General features: G+C 53.3%; 7 protein-coding genes across 7 annotated transcripts; 4 read left to right on the top strand and 3 right to left on the bottom strand.

Moving 5' to 3' along the window:
• Positions 1-282: 282 nt before the first annotated feature.
• Positions 283-1,470, top strand: LY79DRAFT_519256 (carbohydrate esterase family 15 protein; the record flags this gene model as incomplete). The annotated part of the gene is made up of 1 exon (XM_060555117.1): positions 283-1,470. The coding sequence occupies one exon, from the start codon at positions 283-285 to the stop codon at positions 1,468-1,470; it is 1,188 nt and encodes a 395-aa protein (XP_060412257.1).
• A 1,142-nt stretch (positions 1,471-2,612) lies between these two features.
• Positions 2,613-4,214, top strand: LY79DRAFT_519116 (uncharacterized protein; the record flags this gene model as incomplete). Its single annotated transcript, XM_060555102.1, has 1 exon — positions 2,613-4,214. One exon carries the CDS (start codon positions 2,613-2,615, stop codon positions 4,212-4,214), a length of 1,602 nt encoding a protein of 533 aa, XP_060412256.1.
• Positions 4,215-4,410: 196 nt separating this feature from the next.
• LY79DRAFT_591602 (cupin domain-containing protein) lies at positions 4,411-5,109 on the bottom strand (the record flags this gene model as incomplete). The annotated part of the gene is made up of 3 exons (XM_060561300.1): positions 4,411-4,643; positions 4,714-4,767; positions 4,941-5,109. The coding sequence occupies 3 exons, from the start codon at positions 5,107-5,109 to the stop codon at positions 4,411-4,413; spliced, it is 456 nt and encodes a 151-aa protein (XP_060412255.1).
• Positions 5,110-7,417: 2,308 nt separating this feature from the next.
• Positions 7,418-9,483, top strand: LY79DRAFT_273726 (F-box domain-containing protein). Its single transcript, XM_060552044.1, has 3 exons — positions 7,418-7,843; positions 7,910-9,244; positions 9,302-9,483. The coding sequence occupies exons 1-3, from the start codon at positions 7,576-7,578 to the stop codon at positions 9,421-9,423; spliced, it is 1,725 nt and encodes a 574-aa protein (XP_060412254.1). The 5' UTR covers positions 7,418-7,575; the 3' UTR covers positions 9,424-9,483.
• Positions 9,484-9,528: 45 nt separating this feature from the next.
• Positions 9,529-11,029, bottom strand: LY79DRAFT_273779 (uncharacterized protein). Its single transcript, XM_060552045.1, has 2 exons — positions 10,131-11,029; positions 9,529-9,883 (listed from the first exon to the last, which is right to left on the bottom strand). Exons 1-2 carry the CDS (start codon positions 10,889-10,891, stop codon positions 9,634-9,636), a joined length of 1,011 nt encoding a protein of 336 aa, XP_060412253.1. The 5' UTR covers positions 10,892-11,029; the 3' UTR covers positions 9,529-9,633.
• Positions 11,030-14,163: 3,134 nt separating this feature from the next.
• Positions 14,164-16,071, bottom strand: LY79DRAFT_650982 (argininosuccinate lyase; the record flags this gene model as incomplete). Its single annotated transcript, XM_060562553.1, has 6 exons — positions 15,816-16,071; positions 15,528-15,745; positions 15,281-15,474; positions 14,831-15,223; positions 14,682-14,772; positions 14,164-14,610 (listed from the first exon to the last, which is right to left on the bottom strand). The coding sequence occupies exons 1-6, from the start codon at positions 15,874-15,876 to the stop codon at positions 14,164-14,166; spliced, it is 1,404 nt and encodes a 467-aa protein (XP_060412252.1). The 5' UTR covers positions 15,877-16,071.
• Positions 16,072-18,281: 2,210 nt separating this feature from the next.
• On the top strand, positions 18,282-19,477 carry LY79DRAFT_591598 (uncharacterized protein; the record flags this gene model as incomplete). Its single annotated transcript, XM_060561299.1, has 2 exons — positions 18,282-18,534; positions 18,654-19,477. The coding sequence occupies 2 exons, from the start codon at positions 18,282-18,284 to the stop codon at positions 19,475-19,477; spliced, it is 1,077 nt and encodes a 358-aa protein (XP_060412251.1).
• Between the last annotated feature and the right edge of the window lie 917 nt (positions 19,478-20,394).

Below are 20,394 nucleotides of genomic sequence, written 5' to 3'. Positions count from 1 at the left end.
AATCACAAATCTCTACCGGGTTGAAGCCATCCCAAGTATATAGGCTTACGCGTACATCCTTCTCTCCGCTGAGCAGTCCTTTCCGCGACTCTAGGCCATGTATCTGTTATCATTCGTCGTTGCTAAAAAGTTACTTAGCAGCTGTGAGTATACGATTATACAAAAGGGGAAACATCCAACACGTAGCCAATCGGCCAACTGAGGCTGGTCTCATTTAACTCCTCCTACACAAACGTCCTCTCTCCAACACTCGCCAACTCGTCGAAGCCTCGTCACGTTAGCATGACCTTCAGCATCGCATTTCTCCTTCTCGTCGGTGTCGCTTTGGCACTGCCCGCCGAGACTATCTTCGCACAGCAAACCGACTGCAGCAAGGCCGGGGCCACTGCCCCTGCCATCAACGACGCCAAGCTGCCCGACCCCTTTACCTTCGTCAACGGCTCGAAGGTCGGTACCAGGAACGGCTGGATATGCCGCGCAAATGAGATACAGAGCATCATGGAACAGTATGAGCTCGGAGACTTCCCCCCGCCCCCGGATAGGGTTGAGGCCTCCCTGTCCGGCGGCAACTTGAATTTGAAGGTCACGGTTGGCAGCACGAGCGTCAGCATGAGCGCTGCCATCAAGAAGCCCTCCGGTAACGGTCCGTTCCCGGCCATCATCGGCATCGGCGGCGCCAGTATACCCGTCCCTGGCACCGTCGCGCAAATAACATTTGGCAACGACGCATTTGCCGCGCAGAACGGCCAGGGCAGCAGAGGCCAGGGCCTCTTCTACGACCTTTTCGGCCGGCAGCACAGCGCCGGCGCACTGACGGCGTGGGCCTGGGGCGTGGGTAGGATCATCGACGGCCTTGAGCAGCTCGGCGCCGCGCAGACAGGCGTCGACGCCAAGAGGCTCGGCGTGACTGGTTGCTCGAGGAACGGAAAGGGCGCGTTCGTCGCCGGCGCCCTGGACAAGAGGATTGCCCTGACGATCCCGCAAGAGTCGGGTTCCGGGGGGGCCGCCTGCTGGCGCATCTCGGACAGCGAGAAGAACAAGGGTAAGAACATCCAGACTTCAGGACAGATCGTCCAAGAGAACGTCTGGTTCTCTCCCAATTTCAACACGTGGTCCACCAAGTCTTCCCAGATCCCAGAGGACCATCACCTGTTGGCCGGGCTCGTGGCGCCGCGGGGCCTCTACGTGCCCGAGAATGACATTGACTGGCTGGGGCCCGTATCGATGACGGGCTGCATGAAGGCCGGGCGGCTCATCTACCAGGCTCTCGGGGTGCCGCAGAACATGGGATTCTCGCTGGTCGGCGGACATAACCACTGTCAGTTCCCAGGCGAGCAGAACGCCGAGTTGACGCAATATATCAACTACTTCCTGATAGACCACAAGACGAAGCCGTCGCCACTCGAGCGCAGCACCGTTAACGTCAACGTAGGGGACTATGCGTCCTGGACGGCGCCCATGCTTTCTTAGCACCGGGTGGATTGGCGGCTAGGCGAGCGGGCCAGCATTGGGTGGCCAAGGGAGACGGGCAAACGGCAAATGTTGGGAACGGAGCGCCGGAGGAATTACAGAGCATGCTTGGTCTGGGTCAGAAGTAGTCGATAATGGAGGGATCCTTGTTCACCAATTGTGGCCCAAAAGTTCTTGATAACGGGGAGCCAACCAGAAATTACGACAATGAGCCATCAACTGGCCGGGAGAGTCACCGTCCGGATCCCTGGTCCGCGACATTAGCAGAGAAGACGTGAGGGGGAGGGGGAGGGGGGGATGTGTTGCGAGCATGTGAAGACAAGGCTCACCATGCCATCCCATTCATCAGTTTGTCCCATTGCACCTGAGTGCCGAGGTATGACCACTTGACATGCATTTAGTTTGTGCATCTTGGTCCACGCAAGCCTGCATCGGGGTCGTTGAAGCGTTGGGAAGACGGGGGTCGATTCAACGTCGGGAGACAACTCCGTTCTCAATGACGCCTAGGTTGTTTCTGGTACGTTCAAATTACGGCCAAATGATGCGTCCAATGAATCGGACCGGAACTGACCCCGGGCCGTGGCGGCTGCAACGAGCAATCCTACATGCCTGGGTGCTGCCTTGTCCCACCAAAAACTTTTCGAGACATCTTCAGGGTACATGCAATGACTTGTGCATCATAAGCCTACACTACTGCAGTCTGTCTTTGAAGGGAAGCAAGGAGGCAGGAAAACAGCCAGTTAAGCAGAGAGGGCGGCTGTGGCGAGGGCGGCGGCTGTGGCGGGAGCGGGTTCGGCGTTTGGCGTGAGTTTCGTCATCCGATCCATGCCGTTCCCTCTCTGGTTATGTACCTTTGCTGTACCTCGCTTGTGATGCGGACGATCTCAACAAAACACATGACACCAAGTCCACCAACACCCACGACGAGCACTTCTTTCACGCAAACTCTGCACCCATAAGAGTCATCGAGGGAGAGGGGTTCGCGATCGTCTGTTCTCGTCCTTCGTGCGCCATGGAATCTACAGACTCGCTACTTGTCTGAATTGTCACTTATTGCTGCAGCTCTCTCGCCCGGGCGCATTGCTTCCTCTCTCTGAATTCCTCCTGACAACACTCCACCCGTCTCCCAGCACCGTCTCGAAATGCTGGGCCGCACTTTTCATGAGTGGGTGTTCATTCGCACCTGGATCATACTTATGCGATACCCACTCATCCCCTACGTATCGATCCTCACGGCTTGCTACCTTGGCATGAACCACAGCCAGTCTCCAGCGCGATGGAAGACAACCGCACAAGTCATATTCGGCATGATGCTGATAGAGTTGCTGTACGTCTTGTTCATCTGGTTGCCTTACACCCGACGCCTCAAAGAGCCTGCCAAACACCCGCCACCATCGTCGCCGATTGAGCGCCGAGCTCTGTTTGAAAGATGCATGGCCACAGTCCCAAACTACGAGGACTACCTTCGCATGTGGTTTTTGGGTTCCGAGACGTCTGAAATTCGCCGCGACAACATGCGCGAGTTCCTTCTTTGGGCTTTCTTTGACGTTGAAGATGGAAGCACCGGCGGGGCAAGTTCCGCTGACGACTACGACGTTGAGGTGGACGAATACATCTCCTATACCGAAAAAGGCTTGGGCAGAGCGTTCGAGCCGGGCCGGGGCCAAGCAAAGTGCTTGCGGCTCACCATCGACTCCGTCGAGCCGGCTTTCCGCACCGTTTGGTGGTACGCGACCATGGCCCTCCTGGACCACGCTACTCACGTCCTTCTCCTTCTCAACGGCTTCGAGTACTACGCCCAGCCACGAGAAAAGGCCGTCTTCCCACCACGGCTGCAGCAGATCTTTGCTAGTCGCCGCACCTCGGCCGGAAATTTGAGCTATTGGTACCGTCCTCACCGTTCCGAGGGGCTGCCTGTCGTCTTTCTCCACGGTATCGGCATTGGCTTGTGGCCGTACATTCACTTCCTTGCCGAGATCGTTGGCACAAAGGGCAAAGGTCAGACCGGGGTCGTTGTCCCTGAGATCCTGCCTGTTTGCTTTCGGCTAACGGAGCCACCGCTTGGCAAGGAGGTGTTCCTTGATCAATTCAAGAAGATACTGGACCATCACATGTGGGACAAATTTGCCCTCGTATCTCACTCGTACGGTTCCATATTGTCGACACACGCTATGAAAAGTCCCGAATTACAAGCGAGGATTCAGCGAGCGGTGCTCATTGACCCCGTAAGCATACTGCTCCATCTGCCCGATGTCGCTTATAACTTCACGCGCCGTCGACCAACGACCGCCAACGAATGGCAACTGTGGTATTTCGCTAGCACGGATCCTGGAGTTGCCCATTGCCTTGGTAGATATTTCTTTTGGAGAGAGAATGCCATCTGGGCAAGCGAGCTGGTAGGAGAACTGGGGCATGTGCGCGATGAACGGAAGGAAGCAAGACAAGTAACTGTTTGTTTATCGGAGCTGGACCTGATAGTTGACACCCATGCTGTGGCCAGGTATCTGGCCGGGAGTGACCGGGCGAACCATCCCGCATGGCTGCTGAACGAGCGTGGCCAGAGTAACGTTGCTGGTGTGAAGGCTGGACTCACGCCAGGTGGGGATTATGAACAACACCGCTCGGCCGAGCTCGGCATCAACACTCTCTGGTTCCCGAACAAGGATCACGCGCAGGTTTTCGACTCCCCGCGGACTAGAGCGCCGATCGTGGCCGCCATAAGAGGTGATTCTCCGACGGAATAGGCTTTGGCGTATACTATAGCATCAGTAGAGCATCGGCACACGCCTAGTCATCCATCGCAGGAGCCGAAAATACCACGATGACGTGACATCTCAGTCTTGAATTGTGTTTCTTCGCCAGAGAGTTGGGATTCCTCGGGTCGACCAGTCGTTCACCATTAGTTGCCAATCATGCCACAAACGAATGACGGCGGTATGGTTACTTGGCTTCATCACCTCCCCAATCCGTCAAGCCCACCTTGACAGGCTGTGAACCGCTGCGGGTGATGACCCACACGGCATCATCGTCCGACTCATTGAGCATCTGATGCTCTGTCCATGACGGGATAAAAGCAAAATCGCCAGCGGACATCTCATGCCGCTTGACGGTTTGCCCTGCTCCAGGGCTGACAAGCAAAAGACCAGCTCCGGAAGCCATGTAAATGATGGTATCTTGGCAAACATTAGAGACCCATCACCGCTGTTGCGCGGTCAGAAATTGACTTGGTAGAGGGATCCTGACCTTGTTCGCCGTGATGACGGATGGCCGATGTCGCATGTGCATTAAGAGTGAGGACTGGTCTTGTTAGCCACGAAGAGCACGATGAAGAGTGTGTAAGGGGGCAATCGGAGGCAGTAGCAATAAACACCCGCCAGAACGGAATCCCCTCGGAGATGGTTGATGCATGATTCGAGAGCAGGTTACGCAGAGGTCGAGGAGACGGTGTCATAGAAGCGGCATTGACTTACCCGATGCGCAGAGCTTATCGCTTTTGCTAACAACGGCATCTGCCTCGTTGGCAGAACCGGGTTGGAGCGTCACATCAGAAGGGCGGAGGGCGCTCGCTTTGGTGACAGACACCGAGGAAGGAATGATCATGGGTAGGAGGTCGTTGATGAGAGGGATGAAAGAAGCCATGTTGTCCTGTAGGGCCCCATCCAGGGATCCAGTATCCTGGCGGTTATGCGGCAGACTGGTCGGGCGTACTCTCTTCTGGGCTGGCCGGTCCCGGGTGAGTTGCCGACGGTGACTCGAACCTTGTCGCGTTTTCTTGTGTGCTCTGGGGTGACGAGTGCGAACTGGGATGTGTTGTCTTGCGTTGCGTTACGTTGGTGGTGAAGAAGACAACCTTCCACTGGCGGGCGTGCTACGGCCCAAGTAGGAAGGAGACGTCGGACAAGGAGTGAGAGAGGAGTGGGAACTAAAGTGAGTCCCGGTAGTGTCCGTCTGTTTTGTTTCGTTTCGTGTATGTACACTAGTCGAGCAGCAGCGTGGGTTACCTACCTATATCAGGGATGTTTGTTGTCGCATTCCATAGGAGAGAACTATAGTAGAGGAGGAGGAAGGAGGAGAAGGACGGGGAAGAAGTGCCTACCTACCTTATTGGGTAGGCACGCTCGCTAAGCTGCATTGCCTCATATGATGCTTAGGCCAGTATCGCTTTTCTCGTTCGCGAAGGGTACATATCCACACTACATAGACAAATATATTCATATGATACATATCTTTCCTACCTACTTATCCATCATCCTGAGGACACTATGAACTACCTCCTAAGGTACGTTATTCAATGCGGTCTCTCAAGATCGCACAAGTACACAATGATAGTGACACAGTCGGAAAAATATGGTACAAGTATCATGCCCAGTACTCAATACAATGAACAAGGTCAAGTCTCCATGTGGATAGAAACACAAAGGACCCCATGAACGTCCCACTCGACATGGGTTGGTTCTGGTGTCGGCCGAAACCAGAACCAATCAGAACCCAATAAATAGTTACAACTCACCAGTCAGCTGTAGAAGTTCCCTTCCAACGAATCTTGGCTGGGACTTTTTGAATCTGTATGGATTCCAATGAGGCTAGGCTGGGGCCTTTTGATTTGAAAAAAATGCGGTACAGAGGGAAAGGAGCGAGGACACGGTTTCTTGGCCAATGTGATGTATTGGATGTCAGGGTTTGATTAAAAGAGGTGGGCTAAAAGCTGAGGCGCGAGTGTCGGAGCCAGGGTTACGCACGTCTTGCGAGTCGGGCTTCTCGTAAAGCCCCGTGTAAGTATACGAAGATATGCAAGACGATGCTAAATTGGTTGGTGTTCTGCTCATATGGCCATGTCGACAGCACAGCTATCGCTAGTCGCCGTCCGATAAGCGACCCCCCCAAAAACGAGCACACAGTACCTACCTGGGTGCTAAGGAGCCTGATACATAAGTTACCTACCTACCTACCTACTACTAGCCTTAGGTAGGTTAGTACCTAGGTAGACTAAACAGGTACCTAATAGAAGCAATCACTCTTATGCTTCTTAGTCAGCTGACTCCCCGCAGTCTGTACCCGGCTCTGGTTCTCGGTACCTGACCCCTGGGTTCGTGAAGGGTTCAAGACGCAGCTTGATGCCCTGAGACACAGTTGTAACTTGCATGACCTCTGCCGACGCTCTCTCGCGCTCCCTCTATCTGCGAGGATGCATGGCTTGTCGTGAACCCGCACCACTGCCATACACCTACGACTACATCACGTCTAGCCCCATCGAACTTGACTGTGACTGTTGGGCAGAAGACGAAAAACCCTCCTAATTCAACAACCCGCGTTCTGCCATCGCCATGCCCAGTCATCGGATGGCACTGTATTAGTCGTAGCCTAGCCCACGACAGCATTTTCCTTGCTCAGGTCAGGGCCGCAGCCGTCTTCTGTCGTTTCCGATCCTCCTTCCGCGTCGGCCCTGGGTGTCCCCGACCAAGCTTGCCGCAACGCCGTCTTTGTGGCATCTAGATCCGTACGCTGGCACGCGGCTGTTTCTGGTTGATGGTTTCTAGACCTGCCTATGAATCACCACCCTCCCGCAGCCGACTTGTTTTTATCCTGGTCTAGCTCTGTCCGAGCCGTAACCGGGGCTTGCAGGGCTTGCAGGGTTGTAGGGACAAGCTTCCTGTCCATCCGCGACTGCAACCAAAAGGGCTTGACTGTCACTGTCACTGCCTGCGCAGAGAACATCCCAGCCCACCGCGACACACCCTTGCCCCGGCAGCTCGGGAGACTGGGAGAGTCTGGGACCTACTAGAGTCATGACCCCAACATCGCTGCCTCGGCCGAACTCCTCTGTGCATCATCCATAGCCGACTTCAATCTTCGTGAGTTGCCGTCTATTGACTTTAAGTAAACGCACAATTCCAGAACAGCCGCAGCTATCCGGCAATCGACCTGTCACCGTTGTTAACTCACACTCAACTCGGATCAACGTCATTAAACGCGAATCATCCGCCAACCCTTCGACCAGCAACACCCTCCGACCCATACCGACACTTCTATCAAGTTACAGCGACCAGTTCCTCATCAGGATTATATTTTCGCTACACCACACACAGCCTGCCCTCCCTGAAAGGCATGGGCGCGCTCGGCGAGATGGACTCTATCCCTCTATCACCGTCCCCCTCGGTCGCCGGGACGGATGACGCTACTCACGATACTGTGTCCACGACGGGCAGTAATTACGGCGGCATCGACCCCGAAGTTGAGGAGAACCTGTACATATTGCCCTTTGTCTCGGACGAAGGACTGCGCAGCGACGCCACAGACCGCCGCAAGACCATCAGTTCATCCCAGGGCGACTATTGTCCTCTTTCTCCAGATTTTAGTGTCGCTGGATCAGCTGGTATGTCACCCATAAACTTCTGGCTTCATCACTTGGAACCACTCTGACCCGCCGTGAACGCGCTAGAAGGACATTTTTTGCACCAGGACACCGGCTGTCGCCTCCTCTCGTTACCCTCCGAGCTCATCGACGCGATCCTTGCCTACCTGCCGCCCTGCGACCTCGCCATTGTCTCCGAAACGTGCCGAAGCCTTCATGCACACGCGACATCTGACGTCCACTGGTACCAGAGGGTGCAAGCAAATGTTCCTGGCCTGAGACTCGAGACACCGTATCCGTGCCGTACGTATCGCGAACTATATGCTGCGCACGACCCGAGATGGTTCCTACCAAAGTACAAGATCTGGTTTTGCGACCGCGACCTCATGGGCAAATTGATTATCGTAAGGTACGACCAGCGAAGGGGTTGCATCGAGGGATACCAACTGTTGGCTGTCAGCAGCGGGACCACTTACCAACACTGGCCAGCCGACAACAGCGTGGTAATCCATGCTTTCGAGCCTCGTGTCAAGCTACATCTGGACAAGCCGGTGCTCCAATTTCATGCACGTAGTGTAAAAGACAGCGAGAATTCAACTGGCTTATCAGAACATCGGTTTCTCCCAGAGATACCCATGGTGATTGACGAACGTTCCGACGCCATGTTCAGCAACTTCTTGATGGCCCGCCCCCTGGACACCGCGACCGCCACCTCCAGAATGGAAGCGCCGTTCCCGTACGGCAATGTGTGGCCCCCACCCGCCATACCTGCCCGTCATCGCGTGGCGGGCGTCGCTTCCGGCTTGGATGGCGATGACCTTGCGCCTGGCGATCTGCCTACTCGGCGAGCCGAGGCTTCGGACCAAGCCTTCCGCATCCGCCAGTGGATGGAGATGGCTGGGGGCCCAGCGCCAGGACTGTTTCTTGGGCCAGGACCCGTTGGCCTGATCCAGGCGATCCATGCCAACATGGGCATGATAGGAAGACGAGGTGTTCCTGGCGTGCACATTGGTGAAGAAGTGGTCACGTACTCTACCCTTGACCCTGTCGTGTATACGCCAACCCCGCTCAAACCATGGCGTGGCATCTGGGTTGGCGATTACAGCGGACATGGATGCGAGTTTCTGCTGATCAACCAGCCCGACGAAGAGGATGTCTCTGACGAGGAGCTCGGCCTCATACGTGGCGTCGACGAGTCCGAAGATGAGTGGACCAGGCGACGTACCGATGCAAGGGTGCATCGGGGTCGCCTAGAAGCGATCAAGCTCACTGGCGACCCAAACGTTCCCAGGGGGGAGTACACGTTTGTGGCAGACGACTTGGGCGAGGCTGGCTTCGTCGGGCTTGCTCAAGAACCACCGTTTCAAGGCACGCGCGTTGTCAGGAGCAGAGGGCATGTCGCTGGGACGGGTTTCATCGATGGTTTGTCACCTCCGCCCTGCGATGTTTGTTTCAACCGTACTGACCAACGGTGTTCAGATAAGTACATTGAATCACAGCTTATGCTTATTTCCCACGACCGGCTTGCGCAGTACTGGGTTGGCTTCGGGCATATCAGTTTCTTCGAGCGGGTAAATATCGAAGAGTTTGTGTCACCCTAGGTTGAAGCGGTTCATACACAGCAAGGGATGGGGGCGTTACATAGTCTCGAGGAAACTTGATAAAGTGCTGGAATAATCTGAGTGTTGTATCTCCCCTCCATGCACCTCAATCCCGTTTGCTAAGACACAGATTCAAGCCATGCTTGCGAGTGCACGCCGCTTTCTATCCTCTCATCGTGGGATTCCATACCTAGGCATAGTCCGATATCTTCAGTCCACGTCGTCGGCATTCGTCTCTGTCTCCTGGGAGGCCGGTCCCAGCTTCTTCCTGGCCTCCTCGAGGGCTTTAGCTTCGTCGTGTGACTCCTGCTCGTCGTCACTAGACTGGGGGCGACCGCCGGATTTAGAGCTGTCTGCGTCAACCTTGAGGGTGCCATCCTCATTGACATCGTCCTTGAGATAAAGGGTGAAGAGAACGACGAGGTAGACGTCGCCGGTAGCCTTGTTCCGGAGAACGTATCTAAGCTGGTGTGAGCGCTTAGGCCCCTCTTCCCTGCTACGAGTAAGAATGACGCAAGGAAAAATGTTCGATTTGCAAGGGGGCTCTCTCTAGAGGTGGCCGCTTTGTTGCACATTTGGTCTCACAGTAGATAGCATACGCCTCAAGAAGTTGTCCAGAAACGAGCGGTTGTGAGTCAAAAAGACAACCGACTCGCAGCAAAGCCTCAAGGGACCGCTAGGCTCAAACAGAAAAAAAAGCCACTTACCGCAAACCTTGTCCGTCCCAGTACTTCATGATGGCCAGCTGAAATCCTGGCAGGCGGAGCGCCAAGTTGGCAAAGTCGAGGTATGGGTTGAAAAAATCCATGCCGTACGTCTTTCCGTACTCGAACGTCCAGTTCTCCTTGCTGTCCTTGCGCAGAGCCCACTTCATGCGCTCCTTGGCCGTGGCCGGCGCGCCAATCTTCTCCCGCGCCTCGAGGCCGGCCTCGTCGCCTCCCTCCTCGAACCACAGGCCGCCCTTCTCCTTGTCGTGGACACCAGCTCCCACATGGATAACGTTGAAGGAGCTCAGGGCAGGGCCGTAGAGGTGTGGAACGTCTGCGTAGGCGTCGCCATCCAGGCCCGGGTCGATCCACCATTTCACAATGTTAAGCGCCGTGTTGAAGCCTGGGGGCAGGCGGTCACGGATGGGGTGATCGAAATCATTGCCGAACTGGAGATTTTCGGCCGAGATCCCCTCATCGGCAGAGGAAGACGGCCCATCTGTGGGCTTCTTGGGTGTAAACCGGAAGGAGATGCTGTACTGGTCATTATTGGTGGCGTGAGGCTCCGTGGAGAAGTAGGGAGACGTGGACGGCGAGTTGCGCGGCAGACCAGCATAATTTTGTATGCGGACGTTCAGCTCGACGTCGGCCAGGTCGCTGGTGATTTTGGTGGGCTGCGCCTGGTTGACAGGGACCTCGACTTGGGAATCGAGGTCGTAGCTGGGGCCGGCGGTCACCCGCAGGATATACTTATCAGCCATTGCTATTCAGCTTGCCTCTTGTTGTTTTCCGGAGATTGGTCTGAAAACTTTTGGTTCGTGGAATCAAAGGAAGCCCCAAACGTCTGAGCGAGTCTCGCTGTGGACTTGGAGTGATGATGTAAGTGCAGTGGCTTCGTGTATGAGAACTGTACCAAAATGCCAGTCGTTGATAAGCGATGAATATTCGAACCGATACGTTGACGAGAAGAAGTGTGTCAAATACCGAGATTTGACTCGCGAGCGACGTCCTGATGAGTATGAATGAGGCAAGTGCGCTACAGACGAACTGAGAGGAATAGAGTAGGAAGAGGTCGTCTCAGAATGGTAGTAAAATTGACGGTTTATTTAACAGACAGGCAGGCTCAGAGAGTAATAGGAAACAACACCAACCGTTGCCAAAAACGGGTTGAGAGGAAGGCGAAAGAGACGTATCGTTAAAGCGGGAAAAAAACTGGACAGGGCACAGGGGGCAATGACGTTGACATGAGAGACTAGAACTCACACCTTTCCGCCTTAGTGTTTTCTCTGATCTTAGCTAACCGCTTTGGACCAGGATGCATGTGGGATGCTCTCAGATGCTGTTTTAGGTAGTTCACGTTCAATATCCTTCCTAAGGTTATAGGACGAAAGGCGGAGGATTGAGTAGGGAAAAAATCTGTAGATACGATATACACATAATAGAGGCCATTGAGAATACTATGTAATTAAGAGAGCAGGTATGCTGTGAAAGGGGGTGAGATGGGGCCTTGGGGCTCCTCATCAACTATAGCGGTCTCACGTTTACAACTCCGCGCACGAAGCCATTCTTCCCTTATTATCAACCCGTTCATCTTCTGGTATCACCCCTCGCCCGCTTAATGAAAGCTGCCGATGAATGCAGCTCTTGGTTACTGCCGGTCGCTGCCTCCTTAAAGGACGTAGGCCAAGAGAGCTTCGCTGGCACTAACGCTGAATGCCGCCCGGCCACAGCTCGTTGGTCTATTTATACCGCTGATGGTATGCAACTACCTGAATAGATATCTTCGAAGACGTGAGGTTTCTTGACTACAAGTGCACTGGCAATATTCGTGTCGAACTTGGACGTGTCAGCCAGCAGTTGGTATTAGACGGCGAACCTACTTAGAAGGGAACATTACTTGGAATGTTCTCATATGACGTTAGACCCGTTACCGTGCCTCCCAGAAGTTGTGGTGCGAATAGGTCCTGGAATATTCCCTTATCGTGAACTTGCTGCTCCCGACTTGCTCTTCGGACCTCATTGAGATGGTAGGATGTCGGATCTTCCAGCCTGAATGATGCTTTTCCTGTCGATGACCGAAGGTCAGAGTCGAGGGCGAATTCGCGGCGTCCACAACAGAGTAGACGGCATACGCTAGCTTTGATGCGTCTTACGACGCTCTGTCTTGAGTCGTGCCGCCGATTTCAATGGGAGAGCAGGCACCAGTCAGCACCTTCAAGTTGGACCGGCACTGGTCTGTTGCCGTAACGTTTTGGAAGTAGGATTGAAACGCAAAGAACTTAACCTTAAGAAGGTCAATACCAGTACGGGTGTGAAGATAGCGGCGGCGGCAATGTGAGCTACTGCCACAATTATGACAAGCTGAGAGACAGCTGAGCGCCATCTGCGCGAGGTTGCATCTTAAATGCATGCTAGTGGACCCGGCGTATCCTCGTCGAGAGGAGCGCGGTACTATGTGACTACTAATCAAGAAAATCAAGAAGGGCCTCATACTGACCAGCACTCACTGAGGGAGGATGCTAGAGATCCGCAGCTTCGGAGTTAACGATTCAAGAATATCGATACAAGGCTAACCCAAGTCGCATTTTCTTCAACCCGAGAGCGCGAACGGTTCATCGCATCTGCTCTGCCCATATAAGTTAAAAAAAGCATAAACTAAAAAAAAAACCTCATGCTTGAGATGTGCTGAGTGTGAACCCTTGTCAGCTCGACATGGCGGATTTGATGCCGGAAATGACGAGAAGCCTGCACACCACTTCTTCACCTTGCTTCGGTTCGACATATATTATCGTCTAGGAAGACGAAATGGCTGCATCGTGTTGTATGTACGTCACAGAGGCGACAAAATGGCCGAAAGAGAAGCTTTCCCCGTTACATCTCCAACGGTTCTGCTGAGGGCGAAGAAGCGGCATGTTGGTTCAGGACGCACGCGAATGAAGGGTGCGAAGCGGAGTCATGAAGCTTAGGTGGCTAGGTACCTAGGTTCATTCATCTGAAAAAGCACATGCATGACCCCCCTACCTACCCACACCGGGGGACGGCTCGCCGGATGGGTCAGCCGTGGTAGGTGCCCCATGCATGTACCTAAGTGCCCAGGTAGTCAACCCCGACAGATCTCGGCTTCCCAATCCATCTTTAGAGCCAAGCCTGAATTGTCGCTGCTTTAGCCTGACCAGGCAGAAACCCCTAGCCAATACATAAGTAACCTATTCCCTTCCTCCTTTGCCTACAGATCGTGCGAGAGGGGCAAGGGACGCTAGACGACGTGTGTTATCAGCCACGGCCATTCTTCGATCGGCATTGCGGAGGGCGCATGTGCCAACTGTCTATACAGCGCTGCGGGAGAGTACTACTGCTCATTCAGAGAGTTGCTACCTAAGGTCACAGCAGATACTGATACAAATCCCGAACTGCAGCAACTCAAGGGGAAAGATTTTCCTACGCACCTCGCTTTTGGACTATTCAAGTCGATTTCATTAACAGCTCCTAGGTGGTTCAACGACCAGACGGTGTCCACAGTCACGATGCCATGGACTATACTACACCTCGGCCCAATTGGAGTTACGATGTGTGCAAGCAAGACTTCAACTAGAATGAGAAGGATTCACACACCTGCCCAGGGCCTTTGAGCACATACTATAAGTGCTGTGTCCGCTTTTTAGAAGGCAAGCTGGCGGCACATCGGCTTCTATGCCCAGTGTTTCGCTGCAGTACTTGCAGCAACAAATTCAAAGACGCAGAGCAGCATCTCAAGGATTGTCGCGGTCCACACAAGAGACCAAGGAAACAGTACAGCAAATACAACATCAGCCACTAGGATGGCATGATGCTACTCGGCGTCAAATAAAACTTGACGCAAGAGTGCTGTCCTTGCGACTCTCAAAGCTCTATAGGACCTCTGGAGGACATCCTAGACAATGGATATGCGGGGGATCTCTTACTGAGATTTGAGGAGAAGCATACATTGGATGATTCCGTGGATGATTCGAGTTCAAGATGCCTTTCAGCTATAGACTAAAGCATGTCTACCTCCCTAATCTAAGATAGCATATAGTTCTTGAATCTGCTGCAGCACAGCTGATCGACTAGTACCGCCCCTGGCCGTTTTTGCCTCAACACTCGACTCGTATTCGAATGCCTTCATAATATCAGCTGTGAATCGACAATCAATCGCTTGCAGTTGCTCTAGGGTTAACTTATCCATCGGGGTTTCCGTGGATTCAGATAATGCAACAACGCGTCCAGAAATATGATGAGCTTCCCTGAAAGGACATCCATTTCGCACTAGCCACTCTGCAACATCAGTAGCAAGCATTGTCTTATCCAGGGCAGACAACATCCGCTCAGGCCGCACGGTCATGGTAGCGAAAACCCCGTTGGCAATGCCTAGACTGTCCGAAACAGTTTGAACTGAATCCAACATGGGTTCCCATCCCTCCTGAAGGTCTTTGTTGTAGCAAGTTGGCAAGCCTTTCACGCTCTATTAGGTATTAGTGGCCGCTCTTAATCCGCTTTGATCACTCATGATTTAATGTCTGTATTTGAACTCACCATCATCAGTCCAGCCATTTGACCGAAAGCACGGCCTGACTTGCCGCGCAAGAGTTCCAAGCTATCAGCGTTCTTCTTGTTCGGCATCAAACTAGAGACGTGGATTAGTCTCGTAGGATTATCTGGGATTCGCAATGGATATAACAAACCTGCTGCCGGTACTATAAGAATCTGCCAAACGACAAAACCCAAACTCGAAAGTGGAGTATAATATCAGATCTTCAGCCCACCTGCTGATATGGCTGGTGAACATTGAGTTCCAGTTCAGAAACTCGATGATAAAGTCACGGTCGCCTGAAGTGTTCATAGAGTTCAGAGTGATTCCGCTGAAACCAAGCTCTGCAGCTATTGCCTCTCGATCAATGCCAAACACATTGCCAGCTAATGCGCCACAACCAAGCGGGCTAATGTTGACCCTTTCAAAGACCTGGCGCAATCGCTCGAGATCCTGCTTGAACGAAGCAGCATGTGACATTATCCACTGACTCCAGCGAACTGGCTGCGCATGTTGTAAGTGGGTGTAGCCGGGCATGAGGTAGTCGCTAGGGATGTTATTTAGTAAGGGGCTTTGTCCGCATGCGATGTGGTGCTAAGCTTACATTTCAGCCTCAGCGCGTTTGGCGAGGACTTGAAGGAAAGCAACGAGTTGGCCGTCGATTTCACGGATGCGGTCACGTAGCCACATACGCATGTCACAGACGACCTGCTCATTACGGCTACGACCTGTATGTAGCTTACCAGCGGTGTCCTTTCCGATAAGCTCTCCTAATCGACGCTCATTTGCAGTATGAATCTGATTTATCATGTTAGCGTCCCTCAGGTTCGGTAGTATAGGCTAGGCCTTACGTCTTCGTCGTTTGGCATAATAGCGAAGGTTCCCTGCTTCCATTCTTCCATCACTTGAAGCAGGCCACGTTCAATCGTCTCGAATTCGTTGTTGGTAATAATACCAACCTTCGAGTTGGCCCTAGCGAAAGCGATCGATCCAAGAATATCCTCTCTATAGAGAGCCTTATCGTATCGGATAGAGGCATTGTACTTGTGCATGAGCGGATCAATCCCACCTATAGCAAGCATCGTAAGGTCAGTATACAGTACACTGGATCTGAAGTTTCTGTCCGGGGACAATCGAACCTGTAAACCTGCCACCCCAGAGCATGTTGGCTGCCGGGGCGTCCGTCTTCTTTTCAGCCATATTGGGGTATTTGTTCTCAGCGCTCCCCGCGATCGTTGCGTTTGTTAGTTCGTTGCTATTTCAAGCCCGATAGAACTGATGGAGCCAATTGAGGGACGCGAGTCAATTGGGATGATGTTGCTTGACTGAAAAGATCGAAAATGAGGGCGGGGCTGATCAAGTTCGAAAGCTTTGTCGCGGACGTGATGATGGTTGAGCTCAAGGGCAGTCAGTCAATGGGAAAACTTAGTGGCCGACACCGGCGGTGAGTCACCTTGCACGCAAGCTTGGACGCGAGCTTGCACGTGAGGAACCCTAAGCATCCTCACGCTGAACATGCGCCTCGCTCTCTCGTTCAAGCCATTGACTCAGCCTAGGGCGATTTTCTCGGAACAGAAACGGCTGAGCATGACAATGGTATCGGAACCAATCGAGGATATATACGCTTCTTGCTTATTATGCGTAGTTCCTAATTCATTGCGCGCGTGGGTTGCTCTCGCCGTGGGAATCTAGGGTCAATGCTCGTATCGTAGCACCCATGGCATGTTCGACTGGCTTGATCCCAGAGATGCACATTGTGCGTGGGCGGCACTTGACGCGGTCGGACAGTTTCTAATAATTAAGGAATAAGGGCCAAAGTCAAGGGTTCAGTTATTCTGGCACTGGGCAGCTGGCATGGTAATGGTGATATCTTAGGTTAACAGATAATTCCTTTGCACTAGGTATTGTCTAAAGTGACCATGGCCTCAAAATAACTGCCCGATGGTACATCTCCATGTTGGCAGTAAGTCGGCCCCAACAAGCAACTCAAGGACCTACTTGCATGGCTAAAAGCAGCGACTTGGACATCTACCTGGATACAGTAAGTATCTGCCTGTTGGCTGTCCTGGCTTTGGGCAGTGAGCCAGCCCAGTGTGGCAGCCGCAAGCTCGGCAGCACGCCGCTAAATTCGATTTCAGCCTGTTTTCGATGGAGACCGACTCTCATCACCTACTTACCAAACTAGGCAGGTGCGGGGCATTTACAGGTATGTAAGGTAGGTACCCTCCCGCATGCGTGTATTCATACAGTACCAAGACCAGACCAGACTGGTCAAGCTAGCGCCTTCCTGCCCAGGGAGAGGTAAGGTTCAGTTGCATTAGTTGTCTTCAAAGTTTACCTAGTACTGCTAGCAGCATGTATGGGTATCATCCGAACCATCCCCCTTTCCCCTCAATCCTTATCGATGACAGAATGCTACCCAGCTAAGTAAGTGGGAAGATAATACCTAATAATGCTGCCCCTTTGACTCAGATGGCATGTTAGGCCATTCCACTAAATTGGAACCCCCTGTTCAGATGAAACCTCTGAGTCCAGACAAGGGCGGTCCAACAGACGTCTTCTTCAAGCCCAGTTCATCTCGACCTTCCTTGTCTGCCCTGGCCTGGCCTGGTCTGTCCGTCCCGCCCTGCAGCTTCGCCTTTCTTTACCTGGGCAGTGTATCCATACGTACGGATAGATGGCACAGCACTCGCCAAGAGAAGCGCCATCATATTTCTTCGTCCTCTCTCTGTCTCTCCCCCAAGATGATGAATAAACATCCCATCGCCCTGTCCAATCTCGCTATCGCCCACATCACGAGTTCGTTGAGATACGAGCGTTCCCCCATCATCAACCCCAGAGGCCAAGGTTAAACGACCGCTAGATAACCCCGGGATCGTCATGCATGACTCTCACCAACGGGATTGTCAGCCATGCACCTTTCTCTCTCTCCCCTTGGTCTGGGTTGTCCATGCCTCGTGTCGGCTAACCTCCTACTACCGGTACTCAAGTTCCCGTGCGCCCGTTCGGACGGGTTGCACGTCGAGTCCTGAGATTGGCGTCCACCAACCAATGCCGCCATTCACTCGACACCTTGCCCGTCAATCCGTCCATCCCTCTGATCTGGTACAGGTGGTCTGATCTATCTACTTTACTTTTCGGTATATGCAGTGTAGCTCCGCGCTAGATTCTCCCGACCCCCAACTCCTTCCTGGTTTTCTCGTCCATCTAAGCTGAGGGTTGCACAAAGCATAAAGCAAACCCTAGGAAGGGAGAGACACGCACCCACGCACACTTGCATCTCAGACAGCTGGAAACCTGCAGGTCGGAACCTGACCCTCACTCCCCATCTCATTCAAAACTGTCCTGAGTCGTGTCTTGTCTTTGGCAACTGCAGATAAGCACTTGCCTTGCTCCCGCCAACTCCCCCTAAGCTCAGCTCGCCTCGCCGCAATCCTTCAGCTCATATTGCTTTTTCCCATCCATTCTGCCCTTCATCCATTCTCCTCCTGAACCATCCTCTCGCCCTCGTGCTCTTGCTCTCTTCCCGGCTTTCACCACTCCACTGCGGTTGCTGTCACGGACAGTCACTCGGCACCTCTTCATTATGCCTTCGAGTTGACAGCATGGAGCCAACCACCGTAATTGGCGCAGTGTCGGCTCTTGTCGAGCTCTTCGCCGACGGAGCAGAGCATTACGCACAATGGAAGCGGAAGCGTGCCCTCAACAACAACTATTTCCGGAACCCAGATTCTGGCGTTCGGAGACATGTCATCACCTGTGCTCTGAGCATATCCTTAGACGCATCTGCCAACCAAATCAAGGAGACATATGACATTGGATTCACTCTACTCGGCGCCGAGTTCTCTCTGGGTGATGGTGAGTTTCATTTGCAACTTATTCTCGTCGTGCAATCTGCTGCTGCTGCCGCTCAGTCAGGGATGGTGCCGCCAACATCTTAGTTGACCTGTCTTGTGCTGATGGTACACAATGTGTAGCAACGTGTCGGGATATGCTCTGCAACCAGCTGTTCAACCTCGGCAGCCGCGTTTCACACTTGCGTCGGGTATCCGCTGACTCGTCGTCAACCGGTCTTCTGAATCTCCCGGACATCATACAGGCATCCGAGTCGGCGAGGCTCGCTTCCGTTCGCGCACTGGCAGAACTATACTTTCGCGTTGCAGGCGGCCGCCCTGATATCCCCAAATCTCTCCCAGTCCCCAGACCTCGTCCGCACCAAGATGGGTCGATATCGCGATATCCAGCCAGCCCAGAAGAAGAGAATAATGGGGGCGGCGACAACAACGAAGGCGATGACGAAACGACAACGGCCATGACTATCACCACGGATCAGGCACCGTTCCATTCAGAACCGCCTTCGCCTCCTCCGACTCCGCCAGCACCAAAACCTATTAGCAACGACGACGTATCCCTGTTCACGCCCTCAGAGGCCGGTGCCAGCAGCACCGGCACCGTTCACCTCCGTCCAAAGGTCAGCGTCTTCAGCATGTTCTGCCCCGAGGCCATGACGTTCCAGGTCGATCTCTCCAAGAGAATCCCGGAGACGCCCAAGAGGTGCAAGTGCGGCTATCGGTGGATGCCGCTGCTACCCAATAACAAGGACTTCATTGTCCTGAAAGAAGGATTTCGAATGTCCAGTCGCTTTTTGGCCAAGTCGCATTCTGATAGAAACGAGTTTGCCTGCTGCCTCTGCGTGCCTTCAGGAAAGACGAACAAGTACGAATCGGCCGATGCCTTGCGGGCACACATCAACATCTCCCATACCAAATGGCAGATCCTCCACGACCGGGACATATCCTAGAACTTCCTTGCAAACGTCAGTCCAAAGCTCAAAACAGGGGTGCTATCTTGGCTCAGACACGCTAGCCGCCCTCTCTTGCATTGGTGGGCGGTTTCGGTTTCTGTCGCGAGAACATGCCCATCACTTGGTCTGTTGAGTGGGCTCTGAAGGCGACAGAGAACAAAGACAAAAAAATAAAAATGGGGGGGGGGGGGGGGGGGACGATGCACATACGGACACACACAAACACATGCAAAGCAAACAAAAACAAACAGGTGTAATATTTTTGGGGCGGTATATTACGGGAGCGACTGTCTGTAAATACAAGATACCCAACAGGAGGGAATGTGCTCTTTCTTAGGACATAATTGACCATATTGTTTTGGATTGGTCTTGCGATCACCATTGATCCGCCGATGTTCGGGGGGGGGGGTTTCTTGTTTTCTTTCTTTCTTTCTTTCTTTTTTCTTCTTCGCACTCTCCGGCTGGATAACTTACAGGCGATGATGAGCCTACCCTGCACTTGAGCGTAATGAATCGACACCGTTACAATGTTGTGGAACTGATTCCATGTGTATTCGTATTGTCTCGGGGTTTTCAACATCCCTGAAAAGAACAACTCGAGGCGTACACGCTCAAGGCATTAATTAACCCCTGCGTGCGGAATGAAGGCGGCTGGCCGTCCTCGTCTACCTTGCAAACCAGCCGCTTGCTATAAACGCGTTCCCAAGGTCAATGGCGGCTGTGATTGAAAAGCCAGGTAACCTCCTCCTTGAAAGCCGGTCTGGTCACCTTCGTCACCCGTGGTGGATGAAGATGCTGCGTTGGCACGTCAACGCCTTTACTATATGTACACTGGACTGGACGGGGGGGAACGGCTGCCGGCAGTTCGTCTGGTTCGAACCCCTGGGCCGGCCCGTGCAATGCGAGTGTGACGG

The sequence above is a fragment of the Colletotrichum navitas genome, assembly GCF_030913465.1.
Source record: "Colletotrichum navitas strain CBS 125086 chromosome Unknown LY79scaffold_46, whole genome shotgun sequence".
NCBI lineage: Eukaryota > Fungi > Ascomycota > Sordariomycetes > Glomerellales > Glomerellaceae > Colletotrichum > Colletotrichum navitas.
The sequence above is the reverse complement of the archived record's forward strand: the minus strand, read 5'-3'. Positions and strand labels throughout refer to the sequence as shown.

Excerpts from the sequence above, each read along its gene's own strand:
- LY79DRAFT_273726 (XM_060552044.1), top strand. The coding sequence starts at position 7,576 with ATGGGCGCGCTCGGCGAGATGGACTCTATCCCTCTATCACCGTCCCCC. Across the intron at positions 7,844-7,909 it reads TAGTGTCGCTGGATCAGCTG|AAGGACATTTTTTGCACCAG; the intron begins GTATGTCACCCA and ends TGAACGCGCTAG. Across the intron at positions 9,245-9,301 it reads TGGGACGGGTTTCATCGATG|ATAAGTACATTGAATCACAG; the intron begins GTTTGTCACCTC and ends AACGGTGTTCAG.
- LY79DRAFT_273779 (XM_060552045.1), bottom strand. The coding sequence starts at position 10,891 with ATGGCTGATAAGTATATCCTGCGGGTGACCGCCGGCCCCAGCTACGAC. Across the intron at positions 9,884-10,130 it reads TGGGACGGACAAGGTTTGCG|ATACGTTCTCCGGAACAAGG; the intron begins GTAAGTGGCTTT and ends ACACCAGCTTAG.